The following is a 21,025-nucleotide window of genomic DNA, read 5'->3' on the forward strand; positions in this document are numbered from 1 at the left end:
AAATGACTTCAAATGAGATGTGGTCCCTAAAAAAAAATGGTGTTGTAAAAATGAGAAATTGCTGGTCAACTTTTAACCCTTATAACTCCCTAACAAAAAAAAAATTTTGGTTCCAAAATTGTGCTGATGTAAGGTAGACATGTGCGAAATGTTACTTATTAAGTATTTTGTGTGACATATCTCTGTGATTTAATTGCATAAAAATTCAAAGTTGGAAAATTGCGAAATTTTCAAAATTTTCGCCAAATTTCCATTTTTTTCACAAATAAACGCAGGTAATATCAAAGAAATTTTACCACTATCATGAAGTACAATATGTCACGAGAAAACATTGTCAGAATCACCAGGATCCATTGAAGCGTTCCAGAGTTATAACCTCATAAAGGGACAGTGGTCAGAATTGTGAAAATTGGCTCGGTCATTAACGTGTAAATCACCCTTGGGGGTAAAGGGGTTAAGTGGCAAGCTTTCATTTGGATGGGGTGTCTCTTGTTATCTTGAGATTGACCCAGTCTTTTAAATGAAACTTCGGGGTTGGATCGACCTTAAAATCCCTTGTACGGTTATATTAGAACAATTATTTTAACAATATTGGAGAAGGAACCTGGACTTGGTATTATTAGGAGTAACAGAACCTGTTTCTAACCCCGTTTTTCATCTTTTTGCACTGGAGAGCTATATCAAATTTGTTTATTATTCTAGTCTGCTTTTAGTTTTATTCCCCAATGGAAATGTATGTGATTTCTAATATTTAACACTGATAACTTACCTATAATCATGAGCAGTGCAAACATGGCCAATGTGAAGTATGATCCGCTGCTGATCATGTTACAAAGTACTTTCCATAGAGGATAAGATAACAAAGAGGCCCAAAATAGCCAGTTCAGTAAAGTCCATGGTCTCCGGGGAGGCACAATAGCAGTGCCGGGGTAGATTCCCGTCTTGTAGTACTCTTCTTGGAAAGCATCCTAAAAGAATAAAATAACCAATAACAAACCAATACTTACATAAGTTCAAAGCAAGATTACTCCTGCACTTTTCAAATCAAACTAGCAATTTATGACATCCCTGATATTCCTCTTTGAAGATTATGGTTATGTCTCTCCATAACTATCAATAATGCAGAGCGATGAGAGAAAAAGCAGCCACTTCTCCGTTTGAGAATACAGGAGGCACAAAAAATGGTGAGCAGGAGTAACCGGATCTCTGGTCTCTCCAAATAAAGTATATCCTGTGGTTAAGTGAGACTATCCCTCTAATAGTAGATGTCTATATGTAGTAAGATATGAGCTCTAGATCTTTTTGCCATTTCACTTTCAAATTGCCTTTACTGTTTCTTGGTTGTCACTCTCACAGCCAACTGAAAATAATGCAAGGCCTCTGGGGTAAAGGGCCAAGTGTTAGGCTGTCAGCTAGCTCTCCTGATTCCTTTATACCCAGGAGAACTCAATTTGACAAGCGCTCCTGTGTTCTCTACGAGAGAGCCACTTCGGCGGCTTATCTCGACAAGACTATAAGGATCACCAGTCCGAATTCAGACCTACTGGATCCTTATCTGCCCCAATATCTTTTGTCGGGGGAGAGCATGCAGGCCCCTATACACATTAGACTGTTGGCCAAGCCTGTTTGGTTTGGCCAATGTATGCGTGCCTTAAGTTACATATAGCTTATTCCCAGAAATAAATGACACATGTAGTCCAAAGTCAATGCCTGTATGGAAAGCAGTAGGGACTTTGCTTTCCAGCAGATTAAAGGTTGAAACCTCAGAGATGCTAAAGTGATCCTAAAATTACAGGGACAGGATCACACTGGTTGATGCAGATTTTGCAAACAGCTTTCATGACTTGGAAGAGCACACACCTGTGTTTTCGTATAATATGAAGGATTTATTATAATTTAGTCAGGTGCCTAAGCCACGCGTCACATCTTCTATTGATCTTTTTATGTCAGTTGTGTTTCCACATTCCCTTGTGCATTTGTCACTAGTGCTGTGCCCTTTTGGTACGTCCCTCCTGAGGGATCCCACTTGTCAACTCTAGGGACTGCTAGCTCGGAGTGTGAAATAATACATTGAAGTGGTGTTCTCCAGTTGTTTTTTTGAGCAGCTCATGATTCTGGTTGTTTGGGTGTGGGGGGAGAACTCCCCCTTAAGTAACAGTTTTGGTAAGAAGCTACACTCTTCATTCATGGTCTGTCAGTGTTTGTTCAGAGTCTACAATATAAGGAGTTAACTGTTTTCCTGGAATGTAATTAGCATGCACACTTAGGATAGACATTTCACAATGAACTTCATAGAAGTAGGGCAACAAAATTGCAATTTTTGGCACTTGTGTGCCAGTTTTGAACAGCTCTGCCAAAATGGGTGGAGCTGGGATAGGACGAGGCAAAGTCCACCCAACCAATTCTTCAAAAGTTGTAGGTTAACTTATGCCAGAAATGTTACTATGGTCTCCAACTGAATATTTCTGATGGAGGTGCAAGGAGGCACACGCCAGTTGGAAGATGTGCCTAATTCATTAAGTGGCGTGTGCCACTTATTGAACTAGCCACATCTTACTCTAGCATGCCCATCATTAAGACTGGCATGCACACCGCCATTCTTAATGAATTGAGCCCACAGTCAGCACATCTGACTACTTCCACCAGCAGACTGGGGAGCTTCATATAAAATGTGCATGAAAGTAAATCAGCCTATCAAAAGTCTCTTCAGTTAAAAGGAAATTATATGCACAAAGGAAAGCAAAAGGGAAATTCTTACTTTTTCCTGGTAGAGTTTGTGCAGCCATTGGGCACACTCCTGCTCATTTTCAGGTATTTCTTCTAATGGGATCCGCCTGGAAAAAAGTTAAGTAGAGGTAAGACTTTCTGTAGAACAAACACCAAGAGTGAACATCTTGTTCAGCATTCTTACTATTGGCAAATTATATTTTTTAAGGGCCAATTTCACTGTGCAGATTTAGTCAGTGATTTGGATTTTTGTTTTTAAGTCAAAACAAGTGTAAAGCTTTTCTTTTATCTTTTTCTGTAATTGATGCATCATATGATGAAAAATACTGACCTAATCTGCACGGCTCATACTGCATCAGTGGCACCCATTTATAATACTACCTTTCTTCTAGGTAGATAATGAGACGGCTATTTTGAAATAGAGATAAAATATAGATCACTGATGTATTTTTTTTTTAAATTCTCCCCAGTAGAGTTGAGCGACCTTGACCTTTTTAGAGTCGAGCCGGGTTTCGCGAAACCCGACTATCTCAAAAGTCGGGTTGAGTGAAATCGGCCGATTATGACGTAAAGTCGGGATCGACCGAAACACGAAACCCAATGCAAGTCAATGGGGCAGCATAGTCGGCAGTGAGTGGGGGCCAGGAAAACACCTAGAGTGCCCATTTTAATGTCAAAACCATCCATTCTTCTTAATGAAGCTTGTCAAGCGTAATTTACCTTATAATAATTGGAAGGCATTTGAAATTGGGGGTCATTTGGCTAAAGTTGTGGTGGGTAGGGCTGGTTCAAGTAATTAGTGGGCCCAGGAAATCTGGACCACGTCACGGCAGTGGAGCAGGGAGAGGTAAGTATTTCAACTTTGCAAGTGCTGTGAACCTGAGCAAGCAGGGGGGGCCCACTCGTTGGCATTGGCACTGGCACAGGGCCCCTCAAAGTACAGCGGTGTGTTTGCACGGCGGGGGCGCCTCCCACCGGCAGCAACACTTTTGCGTACCATGAGAGGCCCTGTGCCAGTGACGTCGCCAACTAGTATTCCTCCCCCCACCTGATGAAGGAACCTGCACTTTCATCTGCACCTTCCTGTTTGTCCCCGTGTAAGGTGGTATGGTATGCGGGAAGGGGGACCTGACTTTCAGCAGGGTCACAATCTTGCAGTGTAGCGTGCACGGGAAATATTGCGTTATGGGTCAGTGTACCAGCAGACTCATCTATCACTGGCTGGGCAATGGGCAGGATGAGGAGGAAACACAGATATAGGCCCAAAGAATAAAGTGGGCTAAATGCAGTTCAAAATTGGTAACACAGGACTAATCAGGGGGCATTGCAGTGGAGGACAACTGGAATGAGAGGCTGACACAGAGAGTAGGCCCAAATCAGTAAGTAGTCGAAATGCAGTTCAAAATTGGCAACAGTAGTAAACAGGCGGCACAGCTTTGTTCAGTGGAGGAGAACAGCAAGGAGTGGCAGACACCGATAGTAGGCCCCAACCCAACTAGTAGGCCAAATGCAGTCTAACATTAACAACTACTTAACGAGCGCCTGAAAACGGAATTTCAGGACAGGAAACCAGGAGAACAGCAAGGAGCGGCAGACACCGATAGTAGGCCCCAAACCAACTAGTACGCCAAATGCAGTTGTTCCGTTTAACCACAATTTAATGAGAGCCTGAAGATAGAAGTTCAGGAAAGGCAACCTGGAGAACACCTTGGAGTGGAACACACCATCTCTCTACAGTGGAACACACCATCTCTCTACACCCCATACCCAATTTGTAGGCCTAATGCAGCGTAGTTTCCAACAACTACTAAACGAGAGCCGGAAGATCGAAGCAATGGAGAGGAAACCTGGGGAACACCTTGGAGTGTAACACACCATCTCTCTACACCCCATACCCAATTTGTAGGCCTAATGCAGCGTAGTTTCCAACAACTACTAAACGAGAGCCGGAAGATCAAAGCAATGGAGAGGAAACCTGGGGAACACCTTGGAGTGGAACACACCATCTCTCTACAGTGGAACACACCATCTCTCTACACCCCATACCCAATTTGTAGGCCTAATGCAGCGTAGTTTCCAACAACTACTAAACGAGAGCTGGAAGATCGAAGCTCAGGAAAGGCAACCTGGGGAACACCTTGGAGTGGAACACACCATCTCTCTACACCCCATACCCAATTTGTAGGCCCAATGCAGCGTAGTTTCCAACAACTACTAAACGAGAGCCGGAAGATCGAAGCTCAGGAAAGGCAACCTGGGGAACACCTTGGAGTGTAACAAACCCTCTCTCTACACCACGGAAGGGCTGATTCTTAGGAAGGAAGGCTGTCGGAAAGAAGCAGGGCGCGTCCGAGGGTGATTATATTCTTATTAGGTTTATACTCACCCTCGGACGCGCCCTGCTTCTTTATTTGTAATGAATGTTTATTTGCAATGTGGTTTTGACGTACTCTATTTTTTTGGTAAATAATGATTTTATTATTTTCATTGTTTTGCATCTTCTTGGCAATAATATAAAGAAGACGCGACAGGACAACACTCGGTGGATGCCATATCTGTGTTTAAAATTGAAAAAACCTTTCAGTTAACTACTTGCAGGAGAAAGTTATTGTAGCTGGTGGCCATTTTTAGTACTGTACCAGATTTTTGTTGTATGTGTTTGTTTTTAATGTTAAAATGTCTGCATTTGATATCTCTCCAGTATTTTCTTTTTTATAAGCAAAATACTTATTTTTATATTTTCTGATGTTGGTTCCAGGGGTACACGGGCAGCAGTGGTGTGGTCAGTGGAGGCCTAGTGGAAGGAGTGACCGCAGACAGGCATCGAAGGCCTAAAATAATAACACATGGCTGTAGGCAATTTTAAATTGGTTCCAGGGGTACACGGGCAGCAGTGGTGTGGTCAGTGGAGGCCTAGTGGAAGGAGTGACCGCAGACAGGCATCGAAGGCCTAAAATAATAACACATGGCTGTAGGCAATTTTAAATTGGTTCCAGGGGTACACGGGCAGCAGTGGTGTGGTCAGTGGAGGCCTAGTGGAAGGAGTCACCGCAGACAGGCATCGAAGGCCTAAAATAATAACACATGGCTGTAGGCAATTTTAAATTGGTTCCAGGGGTACACGGGCAGCAGTGGTGTGGTCAGTGGAGGCCTAGTGGAAGGAGTGACCGCAGACAGGCATCGAAGGCCTAAAATAATAACACATGGCTGTAGGCAATTTTAAATTGGTTCCAGGGGTACACGGGCAGCAGTGGTGTGGTCAGTGGAGGCCTAGTGGAAGGAGTGACCGCAGACAGGCATCGAAGGCCTAAAATAATAACACATGGCTGTAGGCAATTTTAAATTGGTTACAGGGGTACACGGGCAGCAGTGGTGTGGTCAGTGGAGGCCTAGTGGAAGGAGTGACCGCAGACAGGCATCGAAGGCCTAAAATAATAACACATGGCTGTAGGCAATTTTAAATTGGTTCCAGGGGTACACGGGCAGCAGTGGTGTGGTCAGTGGAGGCCTAGTGGAAGGAGTGACCGCAGACAGGCATCGAAGGCCTAAAATAATAACACATGGCTGTAGGCAATTTTAAATTGGTTCCAGGGGTACACGGGCAGCAGTGGTGTGGTCAGTGGAGGCCTAGTGGAAGGAGTGACCGCAGACAGGCATCGAAGGCCTAAAATAATAACACATGGCTGTAGGCAATTTTAAATTGGTTCCAGGGGTACACGGGCAGCAGTGGTGTGGTCAGTGGAGGCCTAGTGGAAGGAGTCACCGCAGACAGGCATCGAAGGCCTAAAATAATAACACATGGCTGTAGGCAATTTTAAATTGGTTCCAGGGGTACACGGGCAGCAGTGGTGTGGTCAGTGGAGGCCTAGTGGAAGGAGTGACCGCAGACAGGCATCGAAGGCCTAAAATAATAACACATGGCTGTAGGCAATTTTAAATTGGTTCCAGGGGTACACGGGCAGCAGTGGTGTGGTCAGTGGAGGCCTAGTGGAAGGAGTGACCGCAGACAGGCATCGAAGGCCTAAAATAATAACACATGGCTGTAGGCAATTTTAAATTGGTTACAGGGGTACACGGGCAGCAGTGGTGTGGTCAGTGGAGGCCTAGTGGAAGGAGTGACCGCAGACAGGCATCGAAGGCCTAAAATAATAACACATGGCTGTAGGCAATTTTAAATTGGTTCCAGGGGTACACGGGCAGCAGTGGTGTGGTCAGTGGAGGCCTAGTGGAAGGAGTGACCGCAGACAGGCATCGAAGGCCTAAAATAATAACACATGGCTGTAGGCAATTTTAAATTGGTTCCAGGGGTACACGGGCAGCAGTGGTGTGGTCAGTGGAGGCCTAGTGGAAGGAGTGACCGCAGACAGGCATCGAAGGCCTAAAATAATAACACATGGCTGTAGGCAATTTTAAATTGGTTACAGGGGTACACGGGCAGCAGTGGTGTGGTCAGTGGAGGCCTAGTGGAAGGAGTGACCGCAGACAGGCATCGAAGGCCTAAAATAATAACACATGGCTGTAGGCAATTTTAAATTGGTTACAGGGGTACACGGGCAGCAGTGGTGTGGTCAGTGGAGGCCTAGTGGAAGGAGTGACCGCAGACAGGCATCGAAGGCCTAAAATAATAACACATGGCTGTAGGCAATTTTAAATTGGTTCCAGGGGTACACGGGCAGCAGTGGTGTGGTCAGTGGAGGCCTAGTGGAAGGAGTGACCGCAGACAGGCATCGAAGGCCTAAAATAATAACACATGGCTGTAGGCAATTTTAAATTGGTTCCAGGGGTACACGGGCAGCTGTGGTGTGGTCAGTGGAGGCCTAGTGGAAGGAGTCACCGCAGACAGGCATCGAAGGCCTAAAATAATAACACATGGCTGTAGGCAATTTTAAATTGGTTACAGGGGTACACGGGCAGCAGTGGTGTGGTCAGTGGAGGCCTAGTGGAAGGAGTCACCGCAGACAGGCATCGAAGGCCTAAAATAATAACACATGGCTGTAGGCAATTTTAAATTGGTTACAGGGGTACACGGGCAGCAGTGGTGTGGTCAGTGGAGGCCTAGTGGACGGAGTGACCACAGACAGGCATCGAAGGCCTAACATAACAAAAATGTCAATACAATGGTATTGTCAGTGGCAGGCATTGAAGGATGTCAGCGCATAGACTAAACATTGGTGGAGCTGTGAGATAATTTTGCAAGTGGTAGAGCACTGTTGGAGCTGGGGTGGGGGGAAACTGTCTTGTGGCCGGCGGTACAGGCCCAGGGCCCCTCATATTACAACGGTGTGTCTGACGTTGGGTGCGCACCACCACCGCCAGAGACACTTTATTGTACTAGGAAGGACCCAGTGGCAGTGCCGTCGACCAAAAGCGGGCTCACCCACCTCTTCAGACAAACTGCACTCTCACGGGTGCTGTCGCCAAGTGTCGATACCACGGCCCCGTGTGGGGAGTTTGGCCATTTAGTGAGGTGTAAACATGTCGTATGCTGGACAATCAGGTGCAGAAAATTACGAGATTGGAAAAGGCATTCAGAATAGTCCACAGGCAAGACCTTTTCATAGGAAAGCTAGGTGTCAGCCAGGCAAGGCGGGGCAAAAGATTTCGAAATCCAGTTGTGGTTCATTTTAATGAAGGTTAGATCATCTACATTTTGGGTAGCCAGACGAGTCCTTTTTTCTGTTAGTATTGAACCTGCAGCACTGAATACTCTTTCTGATAGGACACTAGCTGCCGGGCAAGCAAGCTCCTGCAATGTATATTCTGCCAATTCTGGCCAGGTGTCTAATTTTGATGCCCAGTAATCAAATGGGAATGACGGTTGAGGGAGAACATCGATAAGGGATGAAAAATAGTTTGTAACCATATTGGACAAATGTTGTCTCCTGTCACTTTGAATTGATGCTGCAGTACCTGTCCTGTCTGCGGTCATAGCAAAATCACTCCACAACCTGGTCAGAAAACCCCTCTGGCCAACGCCACTTCTGATTTCTGCCCCTCTAACTCCTCTGGTCTGCTGGCCCCTGCAGCTCGTGTGAGAACGATCACGGGCGCTGTGTGCAGGGAATGCCAGAAGCAAACGGTCAACAAGAGTTGATTGTTTGGTTGCTAATATTAGTTCCAAGTTCTCATGTGGCATTATATTTTGCAATTTGCCTTTATAGCGAGGATCAAGGAGGCAGGCCAACCAGTAATCGTCATCATTCATCATTTTAGTTATGCGTGTGTCCCTTTTGAGGATACGTAAGGCATAATCCGCCATGTGGGCCAAAGTTCCAGTTCTCAAATCTGCGGTTGTGCTTGGTTGAGGGGCAGTTTCAGGAAAATCCACGTCACTTGTGTCCTTCAAAAAACCAGAACCCGGCCTTGCCGCGCCACCAATTTCCAGTGGCCCCGGAAAAGCTTCCTCATTAAAAATATAATCATCCCCATCATCCTCCTCGTCCTCCTCCTCCTCTTCGCCCGCTACCTCGTCCTGTACACTGCCCTGGCCAGACAATGGCTGACTGTCATCAAGGCTTTCCTCTTCCTCAGCTGCAGACGCCTGATCCTTTATGTGCGTCAAACTTTGCATCAGCAGACGCATTAGGGGGATGCTCATGCTTATTATGGCGTTGTCTGCACTAACCAGCCGTGTGCATTCCTCAAAACACTGAAGGACTTGACACATGTCTTGAATCTTCGACCACTGCACACCTGACAACTCCATGTCTGCCATCCTACTGCCTGCCCGTGTATGTGTATCCTCCCACAAAAACATAACAGCCCGCCTCTGTTCACACAGTCTCTGAAGCATGTGCAGTGTTGAGTTCCACGTTGTTGCAACGTCTATGATTAGGCGATGCTGGGGAAGGTTCAAAGAACGCTGATAGGTCTGCATACGGCTGGAGTGTACGGGCGAACGGCGGATATGTGAGCAAAGTCCACGCACTTTGAGGAGCAGGTCGGATAACCCCGGATAACTTTTCAGGAAGCACTGCACCACCAGGTTTAAGGTGTGAGCCAGGCAAGGAATGTGTTTCAGTTGGGAAAGGGAGATGGCAGCCATGAAATTCCTTCCGTTATCACTCACTACCTTGCCTGCCTCAAGATCTACAGTGCCCAGCCACGACTGCGTTTCTTTCTGCAAGAACTCGGACAGAACTTCCGCGGTGTGTCTGTTGTCGCCCAAACACTTCATAGCCAATACAGCCTGCTGACGTTTGCCAGTAGCTGCCCCATAATGGGAGACCTGGTGTGCAACAGTGGCAGCTGCGGATGGAGTGGTTGTGCGACTGCGGTCTGTGGACGAGCTCTCGCTTCTGCAGGAGGACGAAGAGGAGGAGGAGGGGGTGCGAACGGCTACAGCCAATTGTTTCCTAGACCGTGGGCTAGGCAGAACTGTCCCAAACTTGCTGTCCCCTGTGGACTCTGCATCCACCACATTTACCCAGTGTGCCGTGATGGACACGTAATGTCCCTGGCCATGCCTACTGGTCCATGCATCTGTTGTTAGGTGCACCTTTGTGCTCACAGATTGCCTGAGTGCATGGACGATGCGCTCTTTAACATACTGGTGGAGGGCTGGGATGGCTTTTCTGGAAAAAAAGTGTCGACTGGGTAGCTCGTAGCGTGGTACAGCGTAGTCCATCAGGGCTTTGAAAGCTTCGCTTTCAACTAACCGGTAGGGCATCATCTCTAACGAGATTAGTCTAGCTATGTGTGCGTTCAAACCCTGTGTACGCGGATGCGAGGCTAAGTACTTCCTTTTTCTAACCATAGTCTCATGTAGGGTGAGCTGGACTGGAGAGCTGGAGATCGTGGAACTAGCGGGGGTGCCGGTGGACATGGCAGACTGAGAGACGGTGGGAGATGGTATTGTTGCCACCGGTGCCCTAGATGCAGTGTTTCCTACTACGAAACTGGTGATTCCCTGACCCTGACTGCTTTGGCCTGGCAAAGAAACCTGCACAGATACTGCAGGTGGTGCGGAAAATGGTGGCCCTACACTGCCGGAAGGGATGTTGCGTTGCTGACTAGCTTCATTGGCCGAGGGTGCTACAACCTTAAGGGACGTTTGGTAGTTAGTCCAGGCTTGCAAATGCATGGTGGTTAAATGTCTATGCATGCAACTTGTATTGAGACTTTTCAGATTCTGTCCTCTGCTTAAGGTAGTTGAACATTTTTGACAGATGACTTTGCGCTGATCAATTGGATGTTGTTTAAAAAAATGCCAGACTGCACTCTTTCTAGCATCGGATACCTTTTCAGGCATTGCAGACTGAGCTTTAACCGGATGGCCACGCTGTCCTCCAACAGGTTTTGGCTTTGCCACGCGTTTTGGGCAAGATACGGGCCCGGCAGATGGAACCTGTTGCGATGTTGATGCCTGCTGCGGCCCCTCCTCCTCCGCTTCAGAACTGCTGCCGCCTGCACCCTGTTCCCCCAATGGCTGCCAATCGGGGTCAAGAACTGGGTCATCTATTACCTCTTCTTGTAGCTCGTGTGCAACTTCGTCTGTGTCACCGTGTCGGTCGGTGGTATAGCGTTCGTGATGGGGCAACATAGTCTCATCAGGGTCTGATTCTTGATCAGCACCCTGCGAGGGCAATGTTGTGGTCTGAGTCAAAGGACCAGCATAGTAGTCTGGCTGTGGCTGTGCATCAGTGCACTCCATGTCAGATTCAACTTGTAATGGGCATGGACTGTTAACTGCTTCACTTTCTAAGCCAGGGACGGTATGTGTAAAGAGCTCCATGGAGTAACCCGTTGTGTCGCCTGCTGCATTCTTCTCTGTTGTTGTTTTTGCTGAAGAGGACAAGGAAGCGACTTGTCCCTGACCGTGAACATCCACTAACGACGCGCTGCTTTGACATTTACCAGTTTCACGAGAGGAGGCAAAAGAGCTAGAGGCTGAGTCAGCAAGATAAGCCAAAACTTGCTCTTGCTGCTCCGGCTTTAAAAGCGGTTTTCCTACTCCCAGAAAAGGGAGCGTTCGAGGCCTTGTGTAGCCAGACGACGAACCTGGCTCCACAGCTCCAGACTTAGGTGCAATATTTTTTTTCCCACGACCAGCTGATGCTCCACCACTACCACTACCCTCATTACCAGCTGACAATGAACGCCCCCGGCCACGACCTCTTCCACCATACTTCCTCATTGTTTTAAAAACGTAAACAAACTAACGGTATTTGTTGCTGTCACACAAATTACACGGTGAACTATAACTTCAGTATGATTTAGCTACCCCTTTACAGGTGAGTGAGACCACAACGAAAATCAGGCACAATGTTACACACTCTGTTGTTGGTGGCAACAAATGAGAGAGATGCCACACACGCAGGACTGTCACTGAAGCACAAATGTAAATATTAATCTCCCACTGATTTGATTTTTTTTTTTTTTTAAGGGAGACTTTAGGAAAAAAAAATAATAGAATAAAATGATTTTTTCAGGAAGAATTTAGAAACCAAATAAAATAAAATGATTTTTTCAGGGAGAATTTAGAAAACAAATAAAACAAAAAAAGGCTTTCTATGGCCCACTGAGTGAGAGATGACGCACACAGGAGTCAGGAGTGGCACACAAGCCCAGAGGCCAATATTTATCTCCCACTGATTGATGTAGTGATTTTTTCAGGTAGATTTTGGAACCCAAATCAAGCTAAAAAAAATAATAGGCTTTCTATGGCCCACAATTGGAGAGAGAGAGAGAGATGGCACACCCAGGAGTCAAGACTGGCACACAAGCAGAAAGGGCAATATTAATCTCCCACTGATTTGTTTGTTTGTTTGTTTTTTCAGGGAGACTTTAGGAAAAAAAAATAGAATAAAATGATTTTTTCAGGAAGAATTTAGAAACCAAATAAAATAAAATGATTTTTTCAGGGAGAATTTAGAAAACAAATAAAACAAAAAAAGGCTTTCTATGGCCCACTGAGTGAGAGATGACGCACACAGGAGTCAGGAGTGGCACACAAGCCCAGAGGCCAATATTTATCTCCCACTGATTGATTTTTTTTTTTTTTTTCAGGGAGACTTTAGGAAAAAAAAATAGAATAAAATGATTTTTTCAGGAAGAATTTAGAAACCAAATAAAATAAAATGATTTTTTCACGGAGAATTTAGAAAACAAATAAAACAAAAAAAGGCTTTCTATGGCCCACTGAGAGAGATGACGCACACAGGAGTCAGGAGTGGCACACAAGCCCAGAGGCCAATATTTATCTCCCACTGATTGATGTAGTGATTTTTTCAGGTAGATTTTGGAACCCAAATCAAGCTAAAAAAAATAATAGGCTTTCTATGGCCCACAATTGGAGAGAGAGAGAGAGATGGCACACCCAGGAGTCAAGACTGGCACACAAGCAGAAAGGGCAATATTAATCTCCCACTGATCTGATTTGTTTGTTTGTTTGTTTTTTCAGGGAGACTTTAGGAAAAAAAAAATAGAATAAAATGATTTTTTCAGGAAGAATTTAGAAACCAAATAAAATAAAATGATTTTTTCAGGGAGAATTTAGAAAACAAATAAAACAAAAAAAGGCTTTCTATGGTCCACTGAGTGAGAGATGACGCACACAGGAGTCAGGAGTGGCACACAAGCCCAGAGGCCAATATTTATCTCCCACTGATTGATGTAGTGATTTTTTCAGGTAGATTTTGGAACCCAAATCAAGCTAAAAAAATAATAGGCTTTCTATCGCCCACAATTGGAGAGAGAGAGAGATGGCACACCCAGGAGTCAAGACTGGCACACAAGCAGAAAGGGCAATATTAATCTCCCACTGATTTGTTTTTTTTTTGTTTTTTTTTCAGGGAGACTAGGAAAAAAAAAAATAGAATAAAATGATTTTTTCAGGAAGAATTTAGAAACCAAAGAAAATAAAATGATTTTTTCAGGGAGAATTTAGAAAACAAATAAAACAAAAAAAGGCTTTCTATGGCCCACTGAGTGAGAGATGACGCACACAGGAGTCAGGAGTGGCACACAAGCCCAGAGGCCAATATTTATCTCCCACTGATTGATGTAGTGATTTTTTCAGGTAGATTTGGAACCCAAATCAAGCTAAAAAAAATAATAGGCTTTATATGGCCCACAATTGGAGAGAGAGAGAGAGATGGCACACCCAGGAGTCAAGACTGGCACACAAGCAGAAAGGGCAATATTAATCTCCCACTGATTTGTTTTTTTTTTTTTTTTTTTCAGGGAGACTTTAGGAAAAAAAAATAGAATAAAATGATTTTTTCAGGAAGAATTTAGAAACCAATTAAAATAAAATGATTTTTTCAGGGAGAATTTAGAAAACAAATAAAACAAAAAAAGGCTTTCTATGGCCCACTGAGTGAGAGATGACGCACACAGGAGTCAGGAGTGGCACACAAGCCCAGAGGCCAATATTTATCTCCCACTTTTTTTTTTTTGTTCCAGGGAAAATTTATAAACCCAATAAAAAAAATAATAAATAGGCTTTCTATGGCCCACTATCTGAGAGACAGAGAGAGATGGCACGCTTAGGACTGGCACACAAGCCCAAAGGCCAATATTAATCTCCCTTTTTTTTTTAAGGGAGAATTTATAAAACCAAAAAAAAAATAAATAAATAGGCTTTCTATGGCCCACTATTTGTGAGAGAGATGGCACGCTCAGGACTGGCACACAAGGCCAGAGGCCAATATTAATCTCCCACTTTTTTTTTTTTTTCCAGGGAAAATTTATAAACCCAATAAAAAAAATAAAAAAATAAATAGGCTTTCTATGGCCCACTATCTGAGAGAGAGAGATGGCACGCTTAGGACTGGCACACAAGCCCAAAGGCCAATATTAATCTCCCACTGATTGATTTATTGATTTTTTCAGGTAGAATTTAGAACCCAAATAAAGCAAAAAAAAAAAAAAAATGGGCTTTCTATGGCCCACTGAGTGAGTGATGATGCACACAGGAGTCAGGAGTGGCACACAAGCCCTGAGGCCAATATTTTTCTCCCACTGATTGATGTAGTGATTTTTTCAGGTAGATTTTAGAACCAAAATCAAGCAAAAAAATAAATAGGCTTTCTATGGCCCACTGAGTGAGTGATGATGCACACAGGAGTCAAGAGTGGCACACAAGCCCTGAGGCCAATATTTTTCTCCCACTGATTGATGTAGTGATTTTTTCAGGTAGATTTTATAACCCAAATCAAGCAAAAAAATAAATAGGCTTTCTATGGCCCACTGAGTGAGAGATGGCACACACAGGGATGGCACTCTAGCAGAAATGTCAATCTTAATCTCCCACAAAAAAAAAAAAAAAAACAGGGAGTGTCCTTCAATTACTATCTCCCTGCAGTAATCTCAGCCAGGTATGGCAGGCAGCAATAAGGAGTGGACTGATGCACAAATTAAATAAAAAGTGTGTACAAACCAAAAAGATAGCTGTGCAGAAAGGAAGGAACAAGAGGATTTGTGCTTTGAAAAAAGCAGTTGGTTTGCACAGCGGCGTACACACAGCAATGCAGCTATCAGGGAGCCTTCTAGGGCAGCCCAATGAGCTACAGCGCTGAGGGGGAAAAAAAAAAAAAATGTAGCTTCCACTGTCCCTGCACACCGAAGGTGGTGTTGGGCAGTGGAAATCGCTACAGCACAAGCGGTTTGGTGGTTAATGGACCCTGCCTAACGCTATCCCTGCTTCTGACGAAGCGGCAGCAACCTCTCCCTAAGCTCAGATCAGCAGCAGTAACATGGCGGTCGGCGGGAACTCCTCTTTATAGCCCCTGTGACGCCGCAGACAGCAAGCCAATCACTGCAATGCCCTTCTCTAAGATGGTGGGGACCAGGACCTATGTCATCACGCTGCCCACACTCTGCGTTTACCTTCATTGGCTGAGAAATGGCGCTTTTCGCGTCATTGAAACGCGACTTTGGCGCGAAAGTCGCGTACCGCATGGCCGACCCCGCACAGGGGTCGGATTGGGTTTCATGAAACCCGACTTTGCCAAAAGTCGGCGACTTTTGAAAATGAACGACCCGTTTCGCTCAACCCTACTCCCCAGCATTTAATGTTCTCCAGCCTAAAAGTTCTGAAAGTAGTGCATGCTGCGTTTTTCTAATAAACAGAATATTTTTAGATCCCTGACGATTAACATTATTACAACATTATTGACCGCACTTGAATCAATGTTAGGCAATGCGCTAGTGCACATGGGATACATTTCACAAGGACCTTAGCTCAATGTGAAGAATATTGCAACATGCTCTATACTGGTCCAATTTAAACAGCAGCCAGCTCTTTTACCCGTCAGTAATGTGGACAGGCACCTAGGCTGCACATGGAACCAGTCATGATCACATTGTAACTGATGTGAAAAGTTCTGCGGACATCGGAATTTAGAATAAGATTAAGTTCTCAGGAGCTTATACAAAAATCACCTGATTTTTATCCAGATAACACGGGCAATTTTTCATCTCTCAGACATCCCTATGCAATCCATAGTCCAACCGTTTCTATACATCAGCAGTTATTAATACTTACAAGACCAAATACAGTTTCCTTTGTTAAAGTGAATTTGTTAGCATGATAAACCCTCCTAAGTCGTCTATATGGGCATGTAGGTCATAGGAAGCTGAATAAAATGTTACCTTGATATCTGGGATCCGATGTCTAATGGCAGGAAAATCCACATTTATATGTAAATGAGCTGTTCCAGGCTATGAGGTAGACACTGATCTGCATGAGACTCCGCCCCCAGAGATTATGTTACATAAAGGGGCGTTACCAATGTGATTCATGAGAAAAGACTGTCAGCCATTACATGTCTCACAGTGGTAACGTCCCCTTACATTTAAGGTCCGGAGGCAGATTTTAAGGTAGGTCGATGAATGAAAAATGTGGATTTCTCTGCCAATAGACAACGGATCCTAGATATCATTTTATTCAGCTTCCTGTGACCTACATAGGTGACTTAGGTTGCAATTCTAATATCAATCCTTCTATCTGTAAAAATCAGATTTTTTGCACACCCAAACACTTTGTATGAACAAAGCCTCATAGTTATGAAAAATATAGTACCTTGCGAAAGTATTCGGCCCCCTGGAACTTTTCAACCTTTTCCCACATATCATGCTTCAAACATAAAGATACCAAATGTAAATGTTTGGTAACGAATCAATAACAAGTGGAAGACAATTGTGAAGTTGAACGAAATTTATTGGTTATTTTAAATTTTTGCGGAAATTCAAAAACTGAAAAGTGGGACGTGCAATATTATTGAGCCCCTTGACTTTCAGTGCATCACACTCACTCCAGAAGTTCATTAGGGATCTCTGAATGATCCAATTTGTTCCCAAATTCCTAATGATGATAAATATTATCCACCTGTGTGTAATCAAGTCTCCTTATAAATGCACCTGCTCTGATAGTCTCAGGGTTCTGTTTGAAGCACAGAGAGCATCATGAAGACCAAAGAACACAACAGGCAGGTCCATGATACTGTTGTGGAGAAGCCCGGAGTTGGATACAAAATGATTTCCAAAACTTTAAACATTCCAAGGAGCACTGTGCAAGCGATCATATTGAAATGGAAGGAGTATCATACCACTGCAAATCTACCAAGACCCGGCTGTCCCTCTAAACTTTCATCTCAAACAAGCAGAAGACTGATCAGAGACGCAGCCGAGAGGCCTATGATCACTCTGGATGAACTGCAGAGATCTACAGCTGAGGTGGGACAGTCTGTCCATAGGACAACAATCAGTCTTTATGGAAGAGTGGCAAGAAGAAAGCCATTTCTCAAAGATATCCATAAAAAGTGTCGTTTAACGTTTGCAACAAGCCACCTGGGAGACAAACCATACATGTGGAAGAAGGTGCTCTTGTCAGATGAAACCAAAATTGAACTTTTTGGCAACAATGCCAAATGATATGTTTGGGGTAAAGGCAACACAGCTCATCACCCTGAACACACCATCCCCACTGTCAAATATGGTGGTGGCAGCATCATAGTTTGTGCCTGGAAGATGGTTAAAATTGATGGGAAGATGGATGGAGCCAAATACAGGACCATTCTTGAAGAAAACATTTTTGGAGTTTGCAAAAGACCTGAGACTGGGACGAGATTTGTCTTCCAACAAGACAATGATCCCAAACATAAAGCAAAATCTACAATGGAATGGTTCACAAATAAACGTATCCAGGTGTTAGAATGGCCAAGTCAAAGTCCAGACCTCAATCCAATTGAGAATCTGTGGAAAGAGCTGAAAACTGCTGTTCACAAACAATCTCCATCAAACCTCACTGAGCACGAGCTGTATGCCATGGAAGAATGGGCAAGAATTTCAGTCTCTCGATGTGCAAAACTGATAGAGACATACCCCAAGCGACTTGCAGCTGTAATAGCAGCAAAAGGTGGCGCAACAAAGTATTAAGTTAAAGGGGCCGAATAATATTGCACGCCCCACTTTTCAGTTTTTGAATTTCCACAAAAATTTAAAATAACCAATAAATTTCGTTCAACTTCACAATTGTGTTCCACTTATTGTTGATTCTTCACCAAAAATTTACATTTGGTATCTTTATGTTTGAAGCATGATATGTGGGAAAAGGTTTTGCAAGGCACTGTATATAGTAGCCATTGACATAGTAGTTTAGCTTTGGCCATCACCTTAGGGACTTAGGGGTCCTCACCTTCCCGTACAGGTAATTGACCACTAATCCAAAATATTTAAATACATTCTCAGCTATCAAGGCTCATTAATGCTTCATTAAAAACATTTCTGTTGCTGAAAAGCCAGATTTCTAATCACTGAACCACCGTGCTACCAACTGTCCATGCTAGGATAAACCTAGGATAAAACAATGAGCACATACCCTGCAGTAAGTAAATACACAAAATGTACACTTAAAAAAACATAGGATACTTAGTTTTACATAGTATTAGTACATTAAAAAATTAAAGTGCATATGGAATTTTGATAAAAAGTAAGTAAGGCCATCCGAAGGCGACAAGGTGCACCCAATCATTCTTACCTTACGTAAAGATCCGCATGGTACTTTTTTCCATTTAATATCCCAAGTAGGGTAGGATTTTCATTATTTTTAAAGTTGAGAGTGGAGTCATATACAGCAGACACTATAGGAAGTGGGAAAAATGACAATTACCATTATTCAGGCTCATTTGGGCATAACTGATATTATTCATTGTTTTCAGATGGTTAAAACATTCAGCCGGTCAACAAGTGTCTATAACTTATATTATTATTTATTTTTGAAAGCACCATTAATTCTATGGTGCTGTACATGAGAAGAATGCTACATAGATATAACACATACATAAAATATACATAAAATACAGTAAGTAAACTGTGACAGACAGGTATGGAGGGGGGAGGACCCTGCCCTCATAGACTTACAATCTACATTATATATTTACTACTGGTCTTGGTTCAGTAGGCCAAACAGCTCCATCCAGGTTGAGTTATCGATCACTTGTACTCAGTCAGTAAATGATGAATTTCTGAGCATTTTCATATTGCAGATACTGCACATTGTTTTATCATGCACATAGGTTTTGTCCACTAGGCGGTATCTGGATCATTAAAGTAAAACAAATGCTTTTTTTTTAACCTTCACAAATTTTATATGTCAACAATGCAGTTATTGTGTTGAGAGAAGTCTCCAGAAATCTCAACACAGGAATAGTGATGAACGAGTTTGCTCGTTGCTCGGGTTTTCCCCAGCACGCTCGGGTGACCCCCGAGTATTTATGACTGCTCGGAGATTTAGTTTTCATCAGGGCAGCCGAATGATTTACAGCAACTAGCCGGCTTGATTACATGTGGGGATTCCGGAGCAACCAGGCAACCCCCACACGTACTTAGCCTGTACACTCGCTCATCACTACACAGGATCTGTTCTGGAGGAAAGCTGCCATGGAGCAAATAGCAGGCAAACAAGAGCTGACCAACCATGACTGAGTCCACAGAAGCCACGTGATCTGCTTCTAATGGTGTGACCAGTGTAAAGGACGAGTGTACATCTGTTTCAAAGTATGTTGTGACATATAGTACGCCTGTACACTGACGGGACCCTATGCAAGGCTTGTGTCTGGACATCCGTGTATCACATGCACATTTACATACATATTCACATTAGGCACAGAATGATAAAATGTGCACAATGCTAATACTCATGTATTTGCACATTACACCCTTATGTGCATAGTACAAATATGCACACAAGTATGAATAAAATACACACAATTAATACACAATTACATTCTTGTGTGGCACTTGTTCGGTTAACCAGTGCATTTTTGTGTTTTTTTGCTTTGTTTTGTTTTTCATTCAAATTGCCATTTCTAAGACTTACATTTGTGTTATTTTTTATGGATTTAATAAAGAAAAAAATAGCAATCATGACATTTTCTTTCGTCGCTCACTGTAAATAAACTGCTCCCTATTTTGTACGGGTTGTGACGATTACAGGGATACCAAATATAATCGTGTTATTTACTGGTTTGTGACATTTATATTTAAAAAGTGTTTTAAATAGTGTGATTATTGTAATTGTATTAATGTTTTTATTATTTATTAGTAATATGGTAGGAAAAAAATCACTTGACTTATTTTATGCCTAATGTACAGATATATAAAAATGTACTAGTATATGAAGATGTATCTTTACCTACCAGTACAAAATGCCTGTAAAGAAGAATACCATTTCATTCTTTCGATAGAAAACAAATCCTCACATACTTACTAGTGTAGCCTGAAGCTCACTGATAAAGCTTCTGCCTGCCATACTAAAGGTTGTGAGTTTGAATCCTTAATTAACTGTATGAGAAAGTATACAGAGATGCATGTAGCTCTTTCCCCAATACCCCTAGTAGTAAAAGAATCTACAAGGGAAGAGAGTGGAATGATCACAGCAGCATCAGAGAAACCTGCATTGTGACTGGGTGTCCTTCCTGTTGTGAATTCTGCTCTTGGGCTCCCTCCGGTGGTTATGAGTGGTAGTGCTGCTGTCTTTGGATCGCAGCATTTATCAGGTGTGTCCACTTATTGCAATTTGGACTGGGCTATTTAGTCTTGCTTGATCCTTTAGTCAGTGCCAGTTGTCCATTGTTTTTGGAGGATTCACATCCATACCTGGTCTCTCCTGTTTTGCTGTTCATTTCAACAAAGATAAGTTCTGGCTTTGTTTTTGCTGTCCACATGCTGTGGACCTTATTGTTCAGTGCATTTTCATGTTTTGTCTTGTCCAGCTTTGTCTGTGAAGGATTTTTTGCAGCCAAGCTGTGTCTCTGGAGATGCAGATATACCCTCCATGTCTTTAGTCAGATGT

General features: G+C 43.5%; 1 protein-coding gene across 2 annotated transcripts in view; it reads right to left on the minus strand.

Annotated features, from left to right (window-relative positions):
• AGPAT4 (1-acylglycerol-3-phosphate O-acyltransferase 4) overlaps positions 1 to 21,025 on the minus strand; it is a 207,881-nt gene that overhangs the window by 23,244 nt on the left and 163,612 nt on the right. For both annotated transcript variants that reach the window (XM_069769523.1, XM_069769524.1), the window contains exons 6-8: positions 18,710 to 18,812; positions 2,759 to 2,834; positions 770 to 968 (exon numbers count right to left, since the gene is read on the minus strand). In XM_069769523.1, coding sequence (XP_069625624.1) covers positions 770 to 968; positions 2,759 to 2,834; positions 18,710 to 18,812 — 378 coding nt within the window. The remainder of the gene's footprint in view (positions 1 to 769; positions 969 to 2,758; positions 2,835 to 18,709; positions 18,813 to 21,025) is intronic.

This window comes from Ranitomeya imitator, chromosome 5 (assembly GCF_032444005.1).
Source record: "Ranitomeya imitator isolate aRanImi1 chromosome 5, aRanImi1.pri, whole genome shotgun sequence".
Lineage (NCBI taxonomy): Eukaryota > Metazoa > Chordata > Amphibia > Anura > Dendrobatidae > Ranitomeya > Ranitomeya imitator.